Genomic DNA, 18,799 nt, shown 5'->3' on the forward strand with positions numbered 1-18,799 from the left:
CCAGGACCTCAGCTTTTTTAACTGACAGTGTGGGAGGTGTCGGGAATCACAGAGACTCCAGTGCCAAAGGCTGCTTCTGTTTCCTAAGCTCCTGACTCGAGAGAGGGAAGATACATGATTAGACACATCATGAGAACTGAGTGAAACCAGGACTGTCCCCAGGTCAGAGTATTTTTTTTTTTAAGTGAAAACAGTTTTTTTTAAAGAAAGTTTGAGGGATGGGGTGTGTGTGTGTGTGTGTGTGTGTGTGTGTGTGTGTGTGTGTGTGTGTGTGTGTGTGTGTAGAGAGAGAGAAAGAGGAGAGAGAGAGAGAAAGAGAGAGAGGGAGGGAGGGAGAGAAAGGGAGGGAGGGAGAGAGAGGGAGGGAACATGCTCAAAAGCAAAAATTAGAAGATAAATCCTTTCCTCACTTTTTAACTTGAAACTCTAGAAAAGCCATTTTGCTTTTTAGGTTATATTCATGCAAGCCACAAGATGGCAAGGTTGTTCCATAAAATTAACTTCACTGGGGGTGGGGTGGGGTGTGTGTGTGTGTGTGTGTGTGTGTGTGTGTGTGTGTGTGTGTGCGTCTGTGCATCTGTGTGTGTCTGTGTGTGTCTGTCTCTCTGTGAGCATGTGTGACAGAGAGTGAAGAGTGTATGAGAGAGGGAGACAGTATCTCCGTGATCTATCGTGTCCTTATGCGCTTGTATATAAAGTACAACTATACAGCTGGCCCACCTACAACTTTCTTTAATTTGGATTTTGAACTTAGCTGCTTTTGAAATCTTAGAGTGAAAAATAGAATGAGGGTCTGGAGAGAGAGTACAGGGGTTAAGGCATTTGCCTTGTATGAGGCTGACCTCAGTTTCATCCCTGGAACCCAGTTTCCTGGGCTCTGCAGGAGTTATGACTGAGTGATCCCTGAGCACTGCTGAGCATGGCTCAGTCCTCCAGCTCCTCTCCACCAATCCACCTCCCCCATAAGAGAAAAAAGCCAACAGTAATTTTCCAAAATGCCATTTGGAAAAACAAAAATGCTACTTAGATTAGAAATGTCCTGTTTAAAGCTTTCTAATTTTTGTCCTGTATATTTGTTGACAGTAGTGGTAGTGGTTATTGGAATACTTAAGACGAACTGTATGGTGAAAACAATGGAATAACTTCTGACTCATCTATGTTGTATTTCACATGGTAATATAATATTATTGTCAGATTATTTTCTGAAATGAACAAGAATAAGCTTCCAAGAACAGAAACTTTCAGTTTTTATGGTTTACTAAAAACATAATTATACTTACAATTTCTCCTCATTTCAGCATATCTCAAAGCAGTATATTTAAGTATATTTAGTTTTCAGTATATAATGGATCTTGCTTACTTTGTTTATCAAATAGAATTCTCAAGAAAAGATAAAAAAAATCAAGATTGACATTTTACATTTGAGAACAGACTTTAAGGCTCAGGGAGATGAAATGAATTGTTATAATTTGAAGACAGTTTTTTTTTTTTTTACTTTTGGATTTCCATATTGCCCCCATAAAAATAATTATATTTCTCTTAAATGGAAATACTAGGAATCTGTGATTTATAGAACTGGGATAGTCTGTTCTTTCCTGTATTTTGAGCTGAACAAGAGCATTTGTATCACAAGGAAGTGATATAACTTTTTTTTAATTGTAGGCCCGTGATGTGCAATACAATACAATACTCTTAGTGGTAGGTTTTCATATACAAGAGGGCAGCATGCGGAGACCAGTGACAGGAGGCTTACGGAAATGTCCCAGACCATCTTCTCTCCCCGTGACCAGTGTCTCTCCCCTCAGGAGATTCCCCACAGCTCCCGACAGTGATCTGCTCCCACTAAATGCCAGTTCTCACTTCCTGTTGCCTTTGGGCATTGTTTTTCTTACTATGTTTCTTTATATCCCAAAAGTGAGAGCTCATTCTGTGTCCCTCTATCCAGCCCAACTTCACTGAGCACATTGCTTTTCAGATTTGTCCATGTAGCAGCAAATTGCATGATCTCATCTTTTCTTTAGCCCAATAGGATTTTATTGTGCATCTGTACCATGGTTTCTTTATTCATTGATCTGTTCTTGGTTACTTGGGTTGTTTTCAAATTTTGGCTGTTGTGAATAGTGCTACAGTCAACAGAGGAACACGAATGTCTTTTCTGAATAGAGTTTTTGGATGGACCCTTAGGGTAGATGCCTAGAAGTAGAATTACTAGCTCATATGGGAGCTCAATTTCCTGTTTTTTGCAGTTTATCAGTATTGTTTTTCAAATATGCTGAATTAGTTGGCATTCTCACCAGCAGTGGAAGCGGGTTCCTTTTCCTTCCTGTCTCCACCAACTCTCCTTGTTTTTAATCTTAATAATGTGTGCCAGTCTCACTGATGTGAGGTGATGCCTCATTGTATTTTAATTTTCAGTTCCCTGATGATGAGTGATGCCAAACATTATTTTCATATGCCTTTAGATCATCTGTAGCTCTTCTTTGAGGAAGTTTCTGTTGAAGTCTTTCAGAGAAACCTGGCTTTATTGTTGGAGTGAGCTGGAGGAAGAAGACAGGGAAAGTGCCCCTGGCTTGTTCAAGTTCCAAGGAGGGTTGCAGTCATCCAGACATTATGATAGTAGCTTGTGAAGTGTGGAATCAAGTTATTTAAAAAAATGTTTTTAATCAAGACACTAATTTATAGCTATCATAATTGAGTTAGATGTACTGTGTTCCAGCAGTATGTTGACTGCCAGTGTCAGCTAACTTCCCCTCACTGGTGTTGCCTTCTTCCTCAGTTCCTGAGATAGCTTCCAATCATAGCTTCCAACCATGGACCAGTCCTTCTGGCCCATGTTTCTGATGCTTGGTTATTAGTCTCATATTTTTAATCTTTTATATCCCACTAATGAATGCAATCATCTTGTCCTTCTGATATCCTTCTCTTTCTGACTTATTTCACTCAGCATGATACTCCATGTCCATCCACTTGTAATTGAATTTCATGATTTATTTTTTCCTAACAGCTTTATAGTTTTCCATTATGCAGATGTATCATAGTTTCTTTATTGAGTCGTCTGTTCTTGGGCACTTGGGCTGTTTCCAGCTTCTTGCTATTGTCAGTAGTGCTGCAATGAACACAGAAGTGCAGATGGTGTTTCTGCTGTACGTTTTTGGGCCCCCATAGTATATTCCCAGAAGGGGTATTGCTGAATCACATGGAAGTTATTTTTTTTTTTCAGGAATACCTATATTGTTTTCCAAAAAGGCCAGTCCAGTCATCGTTCACACTAACACTGAAGGAGAGTCCCTTTCTTTCCACATCCACACCAGGACTTGTTGCTCTTTTTCTTTTGGTTGTGTGCCAGTCTTTGTGGTGTGAGATGACATCTCGTTGTTTTGATTTGAATCTCCCTGATGATTAGCAGCGTTGAACATTTTTTTATGTGCCTCTTGATCATTTTATTTCTTTTCTTCATTTTTTGATGGGGTTGGATGTTTTTTCTTGTCAAGTTCTACTAGTGCCCTATATACCTTGGATATTTTTTGAATAAGTTTTATTGGATCACTGTGAGATAGTTACAGACTTGCATGATTACGTTTCAGTCATACAATGCTCTAGCACCCACCCCTCCACCAGTGCACATTTTCCATCACCATTGTTCCCAGTGTCCTATCCCCCACTCCCTGCCTCTGTGGCAGGTACAATACTTCTTAATCTTTCTCTAGTTTTGGGCATTATGATTTGAGCCGAGTCCAAGGTATGAAAGATTTTTCTGCTTTGAATTTTTGCCTATTCCTTTAGCTTTAATGTTTCTAAAGGCATTTTGGTGGATTCTTTGCAGTTTTTTGTATATATTATTATGTCCTCTGCAAATAGTTATATTTTCCCATTTGAATGGTTTTATTTATTTTTATTTCATTGTATATATGGTTTCTAATACTGTGGTGAATAATAGCAGTGAAAGTGGATATCCTTCTATCTGATTTTAGAGGAAAGGTTTTCAGTTTTGTGCTAGTGGTTTGTTGTATATGGTCCTTTATGACATTAAAGTAAGTTCCTTTAGACCCATTGTGCTGAGAAGTTTTGTCAAGAATATGTATTGAATCTTATCAACATATTTCTCTGCACTGACTGATATTATAGAATTTTTATCTTTCTTTTTGTTTATATGGCATAGCACATGCACATTAATTAATTATCATGTTTTGAATTCTAGTAATCCCTTGGATGAATCCCAGTTGGTCATGGGGTATGATTTTCTTTCTTTCTTTTTTTTGTGGGGCGGTAGTTTGGGCCATACCTGGCAGTTTCTAGTTTCTAGTTTCGTAGGATTTACTCCTGAATCCACACTCAGGAATTACTCCTGATGTTGCTCAGGGGACCAAATGAGATTGAACCTGAGGATTGAATCTGGGTCAGCTGTTTGCAAGGCAAATGTCCTACTCAGTGGACTAGCTCTCCATCTCTGGTGTTTGATTATTTTTGTTGTATTATTGAATTTGTTTACCAATATTTTATTGAAATTATTTTCATATATGTTCTTTAGGGATATTGGTCTGTAAATTTCTATTTTTAGTAATATCTCTAACGTCTTTACTTTTGGTATTGTGGTGTGTGGTAGGCTTCGAAGAAACAGAAATCCTTTCTTTTTTTGGAGGAAGGAAGGATTTATGAGGTATAGTAATTAGTATTTAAAATTCGTAAAATTTCCTAATAAAATCAGGAGGACTTGGACTTTATTTTTTAGGGGAGATTTTTAATAACTTTTAATTTCTCTGCTATTAATTTTTCTTTTCAGTCTTTCTGTTTCCTTTTTATTCAACCTTTAGATTTTGCATAATTCTAAAAATTCATTAATTTTGTCTAAGTTCTCCAATGTAGAGGCATAAATTTGCTTATAGTGATTCCTTATAATCTGTACATTTATTAGGTATTTGTTGTAGCTTCTACACTTTAATTTCTGATCAATTTATTAGAGTTTTTGCTCTTTCTTCATGAATCTGGCCAAGGGTTTGCTGATCTTGTTTATTGTTTTGAAAAATTATCTCTTGGTTTCATTGGCTTTATTTTTTCTCATTTGTGTGTCATTGATTCTGCTTTTCCTTCTTTGTGCTTCTTTTGCTATTGTTATTAATTTTCTAGTTTCTGAAGCTTGTTTGAGCCTCTCCTTATTTCTGATGAAATTCTATATTGTGGCCTATTGGTCCTCATCCCAGACCCGCAGATTCATTATAGTACAGCTCAGACATGGTTTTCAGAGCTTCGATGTGACTCCTAAGTACAGAATTCTCCCAGACACATTTCCCAGGTATCTGCGTGGGGCAGTGCAGCTCCGTCCACTTGACCCTACACCCTGGATTCAGTGTAGTGTGGCTTGGACATTTTTAGAACACCAGTATAACCCCCAGAGGTATTGTATGTGACCAGTTACTAAAAAAACTTAAACCTGCACTGCCCTTATATTTTCTTCATTTTTTTTCTCATTCTCTTTCTATTTCCTTTTCTCTCTGGATTTGTTTCCTGTACCCTCAAGTGTACTGACTCACTTTTCAGCTTCATCCACATTGCTTCTAAAGCTTACTGCTGCTTATTGTTATTTGCTTATTATTCTCAAGTTATGTTACTTCTATTTGGATGGTGTCTTTCATGTTTTCCATCAAGCTTTCTTCAAGTTTATTGATTCCTTGCTCAAATGTAATTTTCAGAAATGCTACAAAAAGTATCCATAGAGGAGGCAGTGTGGAGATTGTTCTATTTTGGCAGGGGCCATTATGACATTCTTTAGAATATCACTAACATGTTGTCAAAGGTTGAGTGATGTGAGCTTTCGTATATATATCTAAAACTATGTATATAGCATATAATTATATATAGCTATATATATTTCCCTCTATGATTTGTTGCCTACTAATTGCACTTGATCTTAGCCAAAAGGCCAAGAAGCGATGTTGTTGCCTACTATTTGAACCCCAGCAAATGTCGTGTGGAACTTCTGGAGAATGAGTAGGGAGCATTTTATGATGAGTCCAGGAATATGTTCCTTTACACATAAGGCTCTGCCGGAGCATGTGGGGAGCGGCCTTGAGCCTGGCGCTGGTTGGGTTCTGGAGGTGTTTGGCTGCTGGGGCTGAGTCCCTTGGGGTGGGGAGGGCTCTCACCCGCCCCCCCCCTCTGGGGTGCCCCGAGTGAAAGCCTGGCACAGAGTCTGGTGGCATGGTTATGGAGGGAGTCATGTTGCTCCCTTCTAGGAGAAAAAGCTGTTTGACCTGGACAGTGGTCGATGACGAGATTATCTGGTGCCAGCAGGAGGTGGCTTATGGGCATGACCGTTGGGTCGCTGGAAACTGGGGGCGAAACAGGCAGAGGATCTCTGCTCCCGGTCATTTTGATTTTCTTTGTATATTTGAGAAGATATGTAAATATAACCAATGGAAACATCGTCTAGTTTTATTTTCTTACTGTTTTGTAAAGAGTTGTAGAAAATGCCTATTGAAACCTGGCTGGTAAGTTAAATGAATGAATGATGCTGAAGGTTTTACAGACTGACAAATTTGGAAATTAAAGAGCTTTTATTTAAGATTAAATAATTGGTGACAAATGAGAATTTGGATTCATTTTCTGATCTTTCAAGAAATCCTAGACATTTTGCATTTCTGTGCAGTTTCCTGAATTTTTGATGTCATAAACCAAGTAAGAACATGTCAAAACACTTTTGGGACTTGTAAATATTCGTATACGTAGAATTCAGTAAAAAATTCTAGTTTGTAATTTTCCAGAATTAATATTTATTGATTCCTTCGAATGATTGTGTTGCTCTCATAGTGAAAAAATGCTACATGATTTCTGGACACAAAGGGGTTTTAACACATCTGTGTAATTTTGGTCTCCCTCTTGATGCTAATTACATCTACTCCTAATGTTGTTTTAGGGTACGGCCAGACAGGTCCCCTGTCTCAGCGTGCTGGCTATGATGCTATTGCCTCTGCTGTTTCTGGCATGATGCATATCACAGGACCTGAGGTAGGTATCTTTTGGAATATCCGTGATTTCCCCTTTATATTCCAAAGGCTTTTTTCTGCTTATCAAATGATAGACTCAAGGAAGTTAATTTTTGGAATAAACTGACAGTGCACAACATTAAAAATGAAAATATTTATTATGAATGTGCTTGAGGGTTAATGTTAATGTTGCCCATGGGAAATAAGTATTTTTGTCAATAAGCAATAGATAAAGTGAGCACATTTTTTATATGTATTACTGAAGCTGAATATAGACATCTTTATGTGGCTTAGTAAGATTCTTTCTATGAGGTTGGTTTGTTGCCTACACTTTTCACAGATTTTCATTTCAACTCACATGCTTTCATTTGACATCGATGTACAGTGAAGGCTTATTCTCCCCATTAGTCTAATAAGCGGTCATGATTTTTAAGATTTGTTACTTAAAGCTTTATCAGGGAATGATAAGATAGCATGTAGGGTGCTTGCCTTGTAGGAGGTCCATCTGGTTCAATTTCTAGCAACCAGATGATCCCCCAAGTACTACCAGGAGTGATCTTTGAGTGCAGAGTCGGAGGTAAGGCCCCTCCCCCCAGAAGTGAAGGCCTCATGTATAATTGTTTATAATTGTATTATGTATTAGATTCTGATAGTTCAATTAATTTTATAACAGTTTTTCTCCATTGACAGTAGATTGGGAAGTTTCTGATAAGGCATATAGATGACCAAAATGTGACTGGCTAACTTAGAAAAATGGATTCTTGAGAGAAATTAGAATGGAATTAAAGTTTAAAGAGAACGTCTTTAGTAAATTAAAATGCTAAACATATTTTTCACTGTTTCTTTATTAATTTTAAGCCACCATTGGGATTTAAATTTTTCCATACTTTCATTCTGTTTTATTTTCACAAATCATAGAGGAAATGTGTGCAGTCTTTTCTTACGGTCTCCAACTGTATCAGTTTTCTGTTCATTGAGAGAGTGGAGCGTGGACATATCTGTCTTTGCTCTATCCCATAGAAGTTCTTATATATACAAATGACTTCATTTCATTTCAGAATACGGAACTTAATTGTTAAAAAGTGGAAATATCTTGTATATTTATGTCTATTTAAGCTGTTATATTGAAATATTAAAATTGATGAATTAAAACACAATCTAGATGAAGGATTATATACCTTATAAAGAACAACCACACATGTTCAAATTTAACATTTATTATTATTATTATTAGTAGTAGTTTTTAGGTCATACTCAGCAATGTTTAGGGGTCACTCCTGGCTCTGTGCTCAGGAATCAGTCCTGGTGGTGCTTGGGGGACCATATGGGATGCCAGGGATCGAACCCAGGTTGGTTGTGTGCAAGGAAAGCGCCCTACCCGCTGTGCTATCGTTCAACCCCCTTAACATTTATTTATTTATTTATTTATTTAAAATTTATTTATTGAATCACCGTGAGAGCAGTTACAAAGCTTTCGGGTTTAAGTCTCGGTCACAGAATGATGAAACACCGGTCCTTTCACCAGTGAACATTTTCCACCACCAAAAACCCCAGATACCCCCAACCCCACACCCTCCCCCTACCTGTGTGGTAGATGATTTCCACATTACCCTCTCTCTACTTTGATTACATTAAATATTTTGACACCGGACCCACCATTGTTATTTGAGATTTCCCCCCAACTCTTAGATCTGCTGAAAAGGCAACATTAGACACTTTGTTTTCTACTGCTGATTATGACTAGCGTATGATGATTTTGGGAATTCTGAAATTTTAATAATTAAATCTGGAGGGATTTCTGCCAAAAGTTGCTGGGTTCCAAGATTTGTTTCTGAGTCTCTGGGATCAGGGCCGTTCAGCAACTTGATCAGGAGCCAAAGAGGCTGTTCGCAGGCAGTGACTTGGGGTCTTGTTGGGGCGGGGGAGAAAAGGGCCGACCCCACCTCCATCCATAAGGACCCACAGTGACCCAAATCTGTCTGTCCATTGGCCTCTGCATGATGGTGGCCTCTGAGCCACCAGGGGGAGAAGGCAGTGGATCGGCACCTTTTCCCACCTGGGGTGACCCAGGCTGAAAACCTAATTTGGAGTCCAGACGCATTTCTGCCAAAAGCCACTGGGTTGCGAGATTTGTTTCTGCGTCTCTGAGACCATGGCCATTGAGCAACTCAAATCAGAAGCCAGAGAGGCCTTAACATTTATTATTAGATAACTTTTTTCACCCTGAGGTTTTTTTATTGAATCACTGTGAGATAGGCCCTTATATAGCTGTTCATGATTAGGTTTCATTCATATAGTATTTCAATACCTATCCCCCTACCAAGTGTACATTTGTCAGCACCAGTGTCCCCAGTTTCCCTCATCACCCCCCATCCTACCCCCGCAGTGTGCCTCTATGGCAGGTACTTCTCTCTCTCTCTCTCTCTCTCTGTCTCCCCTTTTGGGCATTGTGCAGATACTGACAGGTTATTGTATATATATCCCTTTACTTACTTTTAACACTCAGTTCTTCTCTAGCATGATCATTTCCAACTATTATTGTGATACTGGTCCTTTCTGTATCTTACCTCCCCACCTCCCCACACATGTGTTGTTGATTCCAGCCATTGACAGTCCTCCTAGCTGTTGTTTTCCCTGGCCTTGGATATTAATCTTCTACTGTATATATATATATAATATTATATATATATATATTTCTATAAACCACAAGTGAATGAATTCACTCTATATCTGTCCCTCTCCTGACTCATTTCACTCAGCATGATACTCTCCATATCCATCCATTTATAAGTGAATTTCATGACTTTATTTTTTCTAAGAGCTGTGTATATTCCATTGTGTAGATGTGCCATAATTTCTTTATCTGGTTGTCTGTTCTAGGGCACTTGGGTTGTTTCCAGCTTCTTGCTGTTGTGAGTAGTGTAGCAATGAACACAGAAGTACAGATGGTGTTTCTGCTGTGTGTTTTTGGGCCTCCAGAGTATATTCCCAGAAGTGGTATTGCTGTGTCAAAGGGGAGCTCAATTTCTAGATTTTTTGAGGAATGTCCATACTGTTTTCCAAAAGTAGCCAATGATTCTTCAGCCTAAATCCTAAGTTCTTCTAAAAATTTATGTGCAAATCATCTCTTTTCCCAACTTTTTAGCTTCCATGTATTGTAGAATTATCTATTCTCTGCCATTTTTTTTCTTTGCTTTTTAGGTCACTCCCGGTGATGCACAGGGGTCACTCCTCACTCTGCACTCAGGAATTACTCCTGGTGGTGCTTGGGGGACCACCATATGGGATGCTGGGACTCAAATCCGGGTTGGCCACGTACAAGGCAAATGCCCAACCCGCTGTGCTATTGCTCCAGCCCCTTCTCTGCCATTTATCTGAGAAATTTTGACCCCACTCTTTGACCCAGAGCTTTCTTTTAAAGTTCAATTCCTATCATTCTTTTGAGAAGTTAATTTATTAATTAATGAGCATATTTTTTATGTGTCTGTTGGTCACCTGTATATCTTCATTGGTAAAGTCTGCCCAGGTTTTTTTTTTTTTAATTTTTTATTAATGAATCACCGTGGGGGTACAGATACAGGTTTACATATTCTCGTGCTTGTGTTTCGGTCATATACAGCTTGAGTATCTATCCCTCCACCAGGACCCATTCTCCACTGTTGACCCCATCATCCCTCCCACCCCCTCCTACCCCATTCCCCTCCCCACTCCACCTTATAGGCAGAGCATTCCCCTCTCTTCCCTCTCTCCCTTTGGGCGTTGTGGTTAGTAATGGAGGTCTTGGGTGGCCAATGTGTTTGGTCTATAGTCTGCTCTGGGCACGCCTGTCCCATCCTGAACGGGTCCTCCCACCACATTTTTGCTTGGTATTCCCTTCTCTATCTGAGCTGCCCTTTCCCCCAGCATGTGAGGCTGGTCTCCAAGCCATGGAGCAAATCTGGTACTTATTTCTGTTATTCTTGGGTGTTAGGCCTCCATTCTGTTGTTTTATATTCCGCAGATGAGTGCAATTCTTCTATGTCTGTCCCTCTCTTTCTGACTCATTTCACTTGGCATGATACTTTCCTTGTTGATCCACTTGTATGCAAAGTTCATGACTTCATCTTTTCTGACAGCTGCGTAGTATTCCATTGTGTAGATGTACCAAAGTTTCTTTAGCGAGTCATCTGTTCTTGGGCATTCAGGTTTTTTCCAGATTTTGGCTATCGTAAATAGTGCTGCGATGAACATACATGTGCAGATGTCATTTTGGCTATATCTTTTTGCCTCTCCATAGTATATTCCCAGAAGTGGTATTGCTGGGTCCAATGGGAGCTCGATTTCTAATTTTTTGAGGAGCGACCATATTGTTTTCCAGAAGGGTTGAACCAGTCGGCATTCCCACCAGCAGTGTAGGAGGGTTCCTTTCTCCCCACAAAAAGCGGTTGCTTTTGTTATTTTGGATGTGTGCCAGTCTCTGTGGTGTTAAGTGGTATCTCATAGTTGTTTTGATCTGCATCTCCCTGATGATTAGTGATGATGAGCATTTTTTCATATGCCTTTTGGCTATTTGTATTTCTTCCTTGAGAAAGTTTCTGTTCATTTCTTCGCCCCATTTTCTGATGGGGCTGGATGTTTTCTTCTTGTAGAGTTCAACCAGTGCCTTATATACCCTTGATATCAAACCTTTATCTGATGGGTATTGGGTAAATATCTTTTCCCATTCTGTAGATTGCCTTTGTATTCGGGTCACTGTGTCTTTTGCGGTGCAGAAACTTCTTAGTTTAATATAATCCCATTTGTTTATTTCTGTTTTTACTTGATTGCTTAGTTCCGTGTCATCATTGAAGATATCTTTGGCTTCAATATCGTGGAGGGTTTTACCGATCTTGTCTTCAATGTACCTTATGGATTGTGGTCTGATGTTGAGGTCTTTAATTCATTTTGATCTGACTTTTGTGCGTGGTGTCAGGTCGAGGTCTAAACCCATTCTTTTACATGTGGTTGACCAGTTATAGCAGCACCATTTGTTAAAGAGGCTTTCCTTGCTCCACTTCACATTTCTTGCTACCTTATCAAAGATTAGGTGTTCATACAATTGGGGTGGTGTGTAGGGATATTCCACCCTGTTCCATTGGTCTGTGGCTCTGTTCTTGTTCCAGTGCCATGCTGTTTTAATTGTTACTGCTTTGTAGTAGAGTTTAAGTTTGGGGAGGGTGATGCCTCCCATCGTCTTTTTCCCAAGAATTGCTTTAGCTATTTGTGGGCATTTGTTGTTCCATATGAATTTCAGGATTTTTTGGTCTATTTCTTTGAAGAATTTCATGAGTATCCTTATGGGTATTGCATTGAATCTGTATAGTGCTTTAGGGAGTATTGCCATTTTGACAATGTTAAGTCTTCTTATCCATGAGCAGGGAATATTTTTCCATTTCCTCCTGTCTTCTTTTACTTCATGTAGTAGGGCTTTGTAGTTTTCTTTGTAGAGATCCCTAACCTCTTTAGTTAGGCTGATTCCGAGGTACTTGATTTTCTGGGGCACAATTGTAAATGGCATTGTTTTTTTTATGTCATTTTCCTCTATCTTGCTGTTTGCATATAGGAAGGCCATGGATTTTTGGGTATTGATTTTATAGCCTGCAACTTTACTGTACAAGTCTATTGTTTCTAGGAGTTTCTTAATGGAGGTTTTAGGATTCTCTAGGTATAGAATCATGTCATCTGCGAATAGTGAGAGCTTGATTTCTTCCTTTCCTATCTGGATGCCGTTAATGTCTTTTTCCTGCCTAATTGCTATCGCAAGTACTTCCAGTACTATGTTGAACAGAAGTGGTGAGAGTGAGCATCCTTGTCTTGTCCCTGATCTTAAAGGGAATGCCCTTAGTTTTTCTCCATTGAGGATAATGCTTGCCGTAGGCTTGTGATAGATGGCTTCGACTATCTTGAGGAAACTTCCTCCAAACCCCATTTTGGTGAGGGTTCTGGGCTTTTGTTTTTGGGGAGACTTGATTACAGTTTCAATTTCCTTGATATTAATGGGTCTGTTCAGATATTCCAAGTCTTCTTTGTTCAGTCTTGGGAGATTGTAGGAATCTAGGAATTTATTTATTTCTTCTTGGTTCTCTTGTTTTATGGCATACAGACTTTCAAAGTAGTCTTTGATGATCTTTTGAATTTCATTAGTTTTTGTTGTGATGTCCCCCTTCTCGTTTCTGATTCGGTTTATTAGGGTTCTCTCTCTCTCTTTCTTTGTGAGTCTTGCTAGTGGTTTATCAATCATTAATTTTCTCAAAGAACCAGCTCTTTGTTTCATTGATCTTTTGGATTGTTTTTTGGGTTTCCATGTCATTAATTTCTGCTCTAAGTTTTATTATTTCTTTTCTTCGCTCCGGTTTGGGTTCCTTCTGCTGGTCCTTTTCTAAGATCTTGAGCTGCGAAGTCAAGCCATCTATGTAGGCCCTTTCTTCCCTCCTGTGAAATGCTTGTAGAGCTATAAATTTTCCCCTTAACACAGCTTTAGCTGCGTCCCATAGGTTCTGGTAGTTTGTGTCTTCATTCTCATTTGTTTCGAGGTATATTTTGATTTCTTCCTTGATTTCTTTTGTGACCCACTCATTGTTCAGCAATGAGTTGTTTGACTTCCAGGTGTTTGATTTGGTTCTCCGTATCTGTGTGTGATTAACTTCTATTTTCACTGCATCATGGTCTGAGAAGATAGTTGATACAATTTCTGTCTTCCCAATTCTATTGAGGTGTGATTTGTGACCCAGATGTGGTCTATTTTAGAGAATGTTCCGTGTGCTCTGGAAAAAAAAGTGTATTCTTTCTTTTTGGGGTGTAAAGCCCTGTATAGGTCTGTTAGTCCTCTCTCCTCCACTTCTTCCTTCAGAGCCTTTGTTTCCTTGCTGAGTTTTGTTCTTGTTGATCTATCCAGAGGTGATAAGGCAGTGTTGAAGTCTCCAACTACTATCATGGTGCTAGTGCTGTCCCCAATAAATTCTGCTAGGAGTTGTTTTAAGTAATTAGCTGGTTGCTCATTAGGTGCATATACGTTTAGGAGTGTGATTTCTTCCTGTTGTACATATCCCTTGATGAGTAGAAAATGACGTTCGCTGTCCCTTCTAACCTTTTTCAGTCTGAAATCTATGTTGTCGGATACTAGTATGGCCACTCCAGCTTTTTTGAGGGAGTTGTTTGCTTGCAGGATTGTTTTCCATCCTTTGACTTTGAGTCTGTATTTGCTCTGACTGTTCAGGTGTGTTTCTTGTAGGCAGCAGAATGTTGGGTTCTGTTTCCAAATCCATTTTGCCACTCTGTGTCTTTTAATTGGTGCGTTTAGGCCATTGACATTGAGAGAGATTATTGTCATGTGATTTTGTGTCATCTTTCTGTAGGGTTTGTTGTTCTCGTAGGGTTTTCTCCTTGTCTTACAGTAGCCCCTTTAGTCCTTCTTTTAAGTTTGATTTTGAGTCTATGAAGTTTCTGAGCTGTTGTTTATCCATGAAGTAATGTATGTTTCCTTCAAGTTTAAGTGAGAGCTTATCCGGATAAAGTATTCTTGGTGAGGCATTCATTTCGTTGAGTTTTTTCACTATATCCCACCATTGTCTTCGGGCTTGGAGGGTTTCTTCTGATAGGTCTGCTGTAAATCTAAGGGGTGCTCCTTTGTATGTGATTTCCTTCTTTGATCTTGCTGCTTGCCGTGTTGTGTCTCTATCCATGGCATCCATCATTGTGACTATGATATGCCTTGGAGATTTTTATTGTGGTCTCTTCTAGCTGGCACCCTTCGGACTCCTTGGATCTGAATGCCTGCATTCTCTAGCTCTGGGAATTTCTTAGCAATGATGTCTTGTGGTTTTTTCATTGGGATTAGTTCCCTAAAGTCTGTCCAGGTTTTCTACTCATTATTTTAATATGTTTTCTTGTTGAGTTTTGTGATATAACTTGGCTATTTGATATATGTTGTATGAATAATTTCTCCTATTTAGTAGGACTTTTAATTCTTCGTTTTTGTGCCACACCTGGCCTACTCAGGGCTTATTCATGGCTTGAGGTGCCAGGGAGTGAGTCTATTTGGCCACATGTGGGACAAGCACCTTACCCATTGTACTGTCACTCCAGCCCTAGGATGTCTTTTAAGTTATGTTATTCTTTGTTCTTTTTTGGTTTTGTTGCTGTGATGTATGAGGGGTCGTGCAATTAGTTGCATTGTGCTTACATACGGTTGTGATGTACTGTGAGATGGTGCTTGAGATCACAGACAGTGCTGAGGTTTGCACTTGGCTGTATGAGGCGATGCCAGAAAACAAACTAGTGACCTCATACTGCAAGGCATCCCCTCAGCCCCTGAACTCCATGTCTGCACCCGTAGAATGTCTTTGTTCTGGTGATAATTTCATTCACTCTGCAGAGCCTGTTTAGTTTGATGTAATCCTATTTAGTTTTGCTTTTGCTTGCCTTATTGTTGGAGTTGAATTCCCAATTTATGAATAGTTTTGTGTCATGGGAGCACTATTCTTATTTTTGGAGGAAACTCCATACTATTTTTCAATGTCTTTTATGATTTTGAATCTACACCCAATGGGTCTTAAATCCACATTAGTTAGCTTTGTGCAATGTGATGACCCTGTTGAACCCTTTTACATATGACTAACCAGAATCCCAGCAACATTTACTAGAAACACTTCATTATTTTATACTTTTGGATCTTTCCTTATAAATTAACAAATGTTACAAATTAATACATTAAGAATTTATTTTTGGACTCGTTTAAGTCATTCCATTGATCTGCATGTGTCTTTATTCCAGTAACATACTGTTTTGATTTCTCCAGCTTTTTAGTATGCTTTGTAGTGTAGATAAGGGTTTGTCAGCTTCATTCTTTTGAGGAACTAGCCCTTGATTCATTGATATTCTAAATACTCTTTTGTATTTTGGTATTTTCAAGAGCTCTCTTCTCTGTTTCTTTTATCATGGTTGTACCTTTGTTCATCAGTTTAAGCAACTAATATTTGTGAAGATAATTGTTTAGACCAAAAGATTTTTTTTATAAGTGATTATAAGAAGGCTTATAATCATTTAAACTTTTTAATTTAATTTAATTTTTTTTTTTTTTTTTTGCTTTGTGGATCACACCTGGCAATGCACAGGGGTTACTCCTGGCTCTGCACTCAGGAATCAGCCCTGGAAGTGCTCAGAGGACCATATGGGATACTGGGAATCGAATCCGGGGCGGCTGCATACAAGGCAAACGCCCTACCCGTTGTACTATTGCTCCAGCCCCATAATTTAATTTTTCTTGTTCCAAGTGGTTTTTAGAGCGTACTTTTGGCTCTGCACTCAGGGATCACTTTTGGCAGGCTCATTGGACAATATGAGGTGCCCAGGATTGAACCCTGGTCTGCCTCATGCAAGACAAATATCTCACATGCTATACTATGTTTCTGGGCTAATTTATAACCATTTTTAACAACAAAGACAGATGATTAATTAAAGCAATAAAAGTGCATTGTTACTTTACTAATAAGTTTCTTTACAAAGTAGAAAAATTGTGCTTAAATCCTGCCTGTTTTTTTTTTTCCTTGTTTTCTTTTTTTTTTCTCCAGTATTGTAGCATATTGCAAAACATTGGCAGACTATATTTTCCGGAGATGGATGCAGTATTTCCCAAGCCTTTCTAGTACTTTGTATCAGTACCTTGTATCACTCACATTAAGAGGTAGAGTCTCTTTCCTTTCCGACTGTGAGTGGGCTTGTCTCATGCTTCCACACTGCCTAACTTGCTGGAATACTTGGTTCACCAAGCTCTGAGCTTTTTATGAATAGACTGAATGCCTGGAGACTGTGTATTGGAAGGGAGACCAGTTAGTGCAGTTAGAGATAGCACCTGGACTGCCCTGGGATTGTGTGGAAATTGCCTGATGCCCTCTCACTCCAGCTCCTGAGATCGCTGTTTTACGTACAGTTGCTTGAAAAGCCCATTCCAGAACCACCTCGGAGAGCCCTTTCCAAATTCTGCTCATATTTTCAATAGAACAATGTAATAATTGTAATAATTGAACAATGTAATTAAATCACTACATTTGCGGTGGTTTGTTATATAATTGTTAGTGGAATGGAAAACAAGGCTATATTGATTGAGAAGAAAACTAGCATACATTGTAAACAGAAAATCTTGGAAATAGGAAGATACGAGTGGCATTCTCACCTTGGTTTTTGGTGGTCCACAATGTTTCTGAAACTATGCAAAAAATTTTCTAGATAGGGCTCAACATTCTCCACAGAATTCACAAAGACGTATGTATCTTAACCATGTTTAAATTCATTTATAATTTTGTAGAACAGCTTGCAAGTAGTATAGATGAAGTAAAGAGGGAGTGAAAGGGAATGAAGAGATATAAGGATGCTAGGAATTGAAGACAGTTCCTGGAGGACTTATTTCTCATTTCATTAGTTTAGTTTAGTAGTGTTCCTAAGTGTGATAGGAGAGGAATCATTTGTTTCTAGGAAAAAAACCAAGATTGGGGTAAGTTTTATTAACTCTAAATTAAAATGACATAACTTTAGGTATGAATATGAACCATAGATTTTGAGATTGGATGCAGGGAACCAAGTAGAAAATTACCATTACTCGTGTTAGAGACCCTGGGGAAAACAAGTCACCAGCAGGAGGAAAAAAATGAGAGAATAGGGCTATGGAGGGAGGTCAGTAGGCCAAGCACATGTTTTGCCCGCAGGACACCCAAGTTAGGTTCCTGTACCACAAAGTTCTGTGGACAACACTGGGAGTAACGCCTGACCATTGCACTGTCAGTCGCCTTCGAGCATGCTGGCTGTGGTCCAGCCTCGTTTCTCAAATAAAAGATTGAATAAATGGAAATAAGAATTTGATTATAGAAACAATCAGACTTAATTATTTGTTATAAATTTAGGTTGCTTGGTTTGGGTTAATAGCTTGATTCAGTGTTGATCTTATATTAGCAAATTGAATTACATCAGCAAACTAAAAATTGCATCTGTAATTAAAAATTATTAACATTTAAAAAAGAAAGGAGAAACAGATTTTTAAAATAAAATAAAATCTGTTTATTTTATTAAAATAAAATAAAATAACAGATTTTATTTTATTTTTACAAAATAAAAAAACAGGTTATTTTTAACAAATTTTGAGCATGGCTGACTGTTGAGGCATAGGTACATATTAAAATCTTTGAGAACCAAAGATCTAGGAGGAACCTCATGCTTTGTCTAATCTTCCGGTATACTCATTCATTGAAGAAGGACTCAACCTGGTCTCCAGAATCTTCTTCAAGATCCAAGATGGTCATGTGCAAAGCAAGTGCCCTGCTTGCTGCCCTATCTCTCTAGCCTCTCATTCCAGATTTTTTTTTAACTTTTTATTAAATCACCATGTGGAAAGTTACAAAGTTCTCAGGTTTATGTCTCAGTTATACAATATTCAAACACCCATCCCTTCACCAGTGCCCATATTCCACCACCAAAAACCCCAGTATACCCCCCGCCCCCACCCTCGCCCCCTACTGTATAACTAATGAATTTCACTTCATTTCCTCTTTACCTTGATTACGTTCCATATTTCAGCACAAAACTCACTGTTGTTGCTGGAGTTTCCACCCAAGAAAGACAGCCCTACTACCACGGAAGCATTTGATAGTTTTCCATTGCTGGGAATGAAGAAATATGTAGCCCCACTGCTCCAAGTACATAACTCTTTTTTTTTTTCTTTTTCCTTCCCCCCCTTTTTTTCCCCCTTATCCCCCTTCCCGCGCCTCATAGTATGTTGTACGCCACGCCGAGTTTCTCCCTGAAAATGGGAA

The 18,799-nt window shown here is 38.8% G+C and overlaps 1 protein-coding gene across 1 annotated transcript in view; it reads left to right on the forward strand.

The window, feature by feature from the left end:
* Positions 1-18,799, forward strand: part of SUGCT (succinyl-CoA:glutarate-CoA transferase) — a 977,794-nt gene that overhangs the window by 53,918 nt on the left and 905,077 nt on the right. Inside the window, exon 8 of the mRNA XM_055144204.1 lies at positions 6,911-7,002. Coding sequence (XP_055000179.1) covers positions 6,911-7,002 — 92 coding nt within the window. The remainder of the gene's footprint in view (positions 1-6,910; positions 7,003-18,799) is intronic.

Source organism: Sorex araneus, chromosome 1 (genome assembly GCF_027595985.1).
Source record: "Sorex araneus isolate mSorAra2 chromosome 1, mSorAra2.pri, whole genome shotgun sequence".
Lineage (NCBI taxonomy): Eukaryota > Metazoa > Chordata > Mammalia > Eulipotyphla > Soricidae > Sorex > Sorex araneus.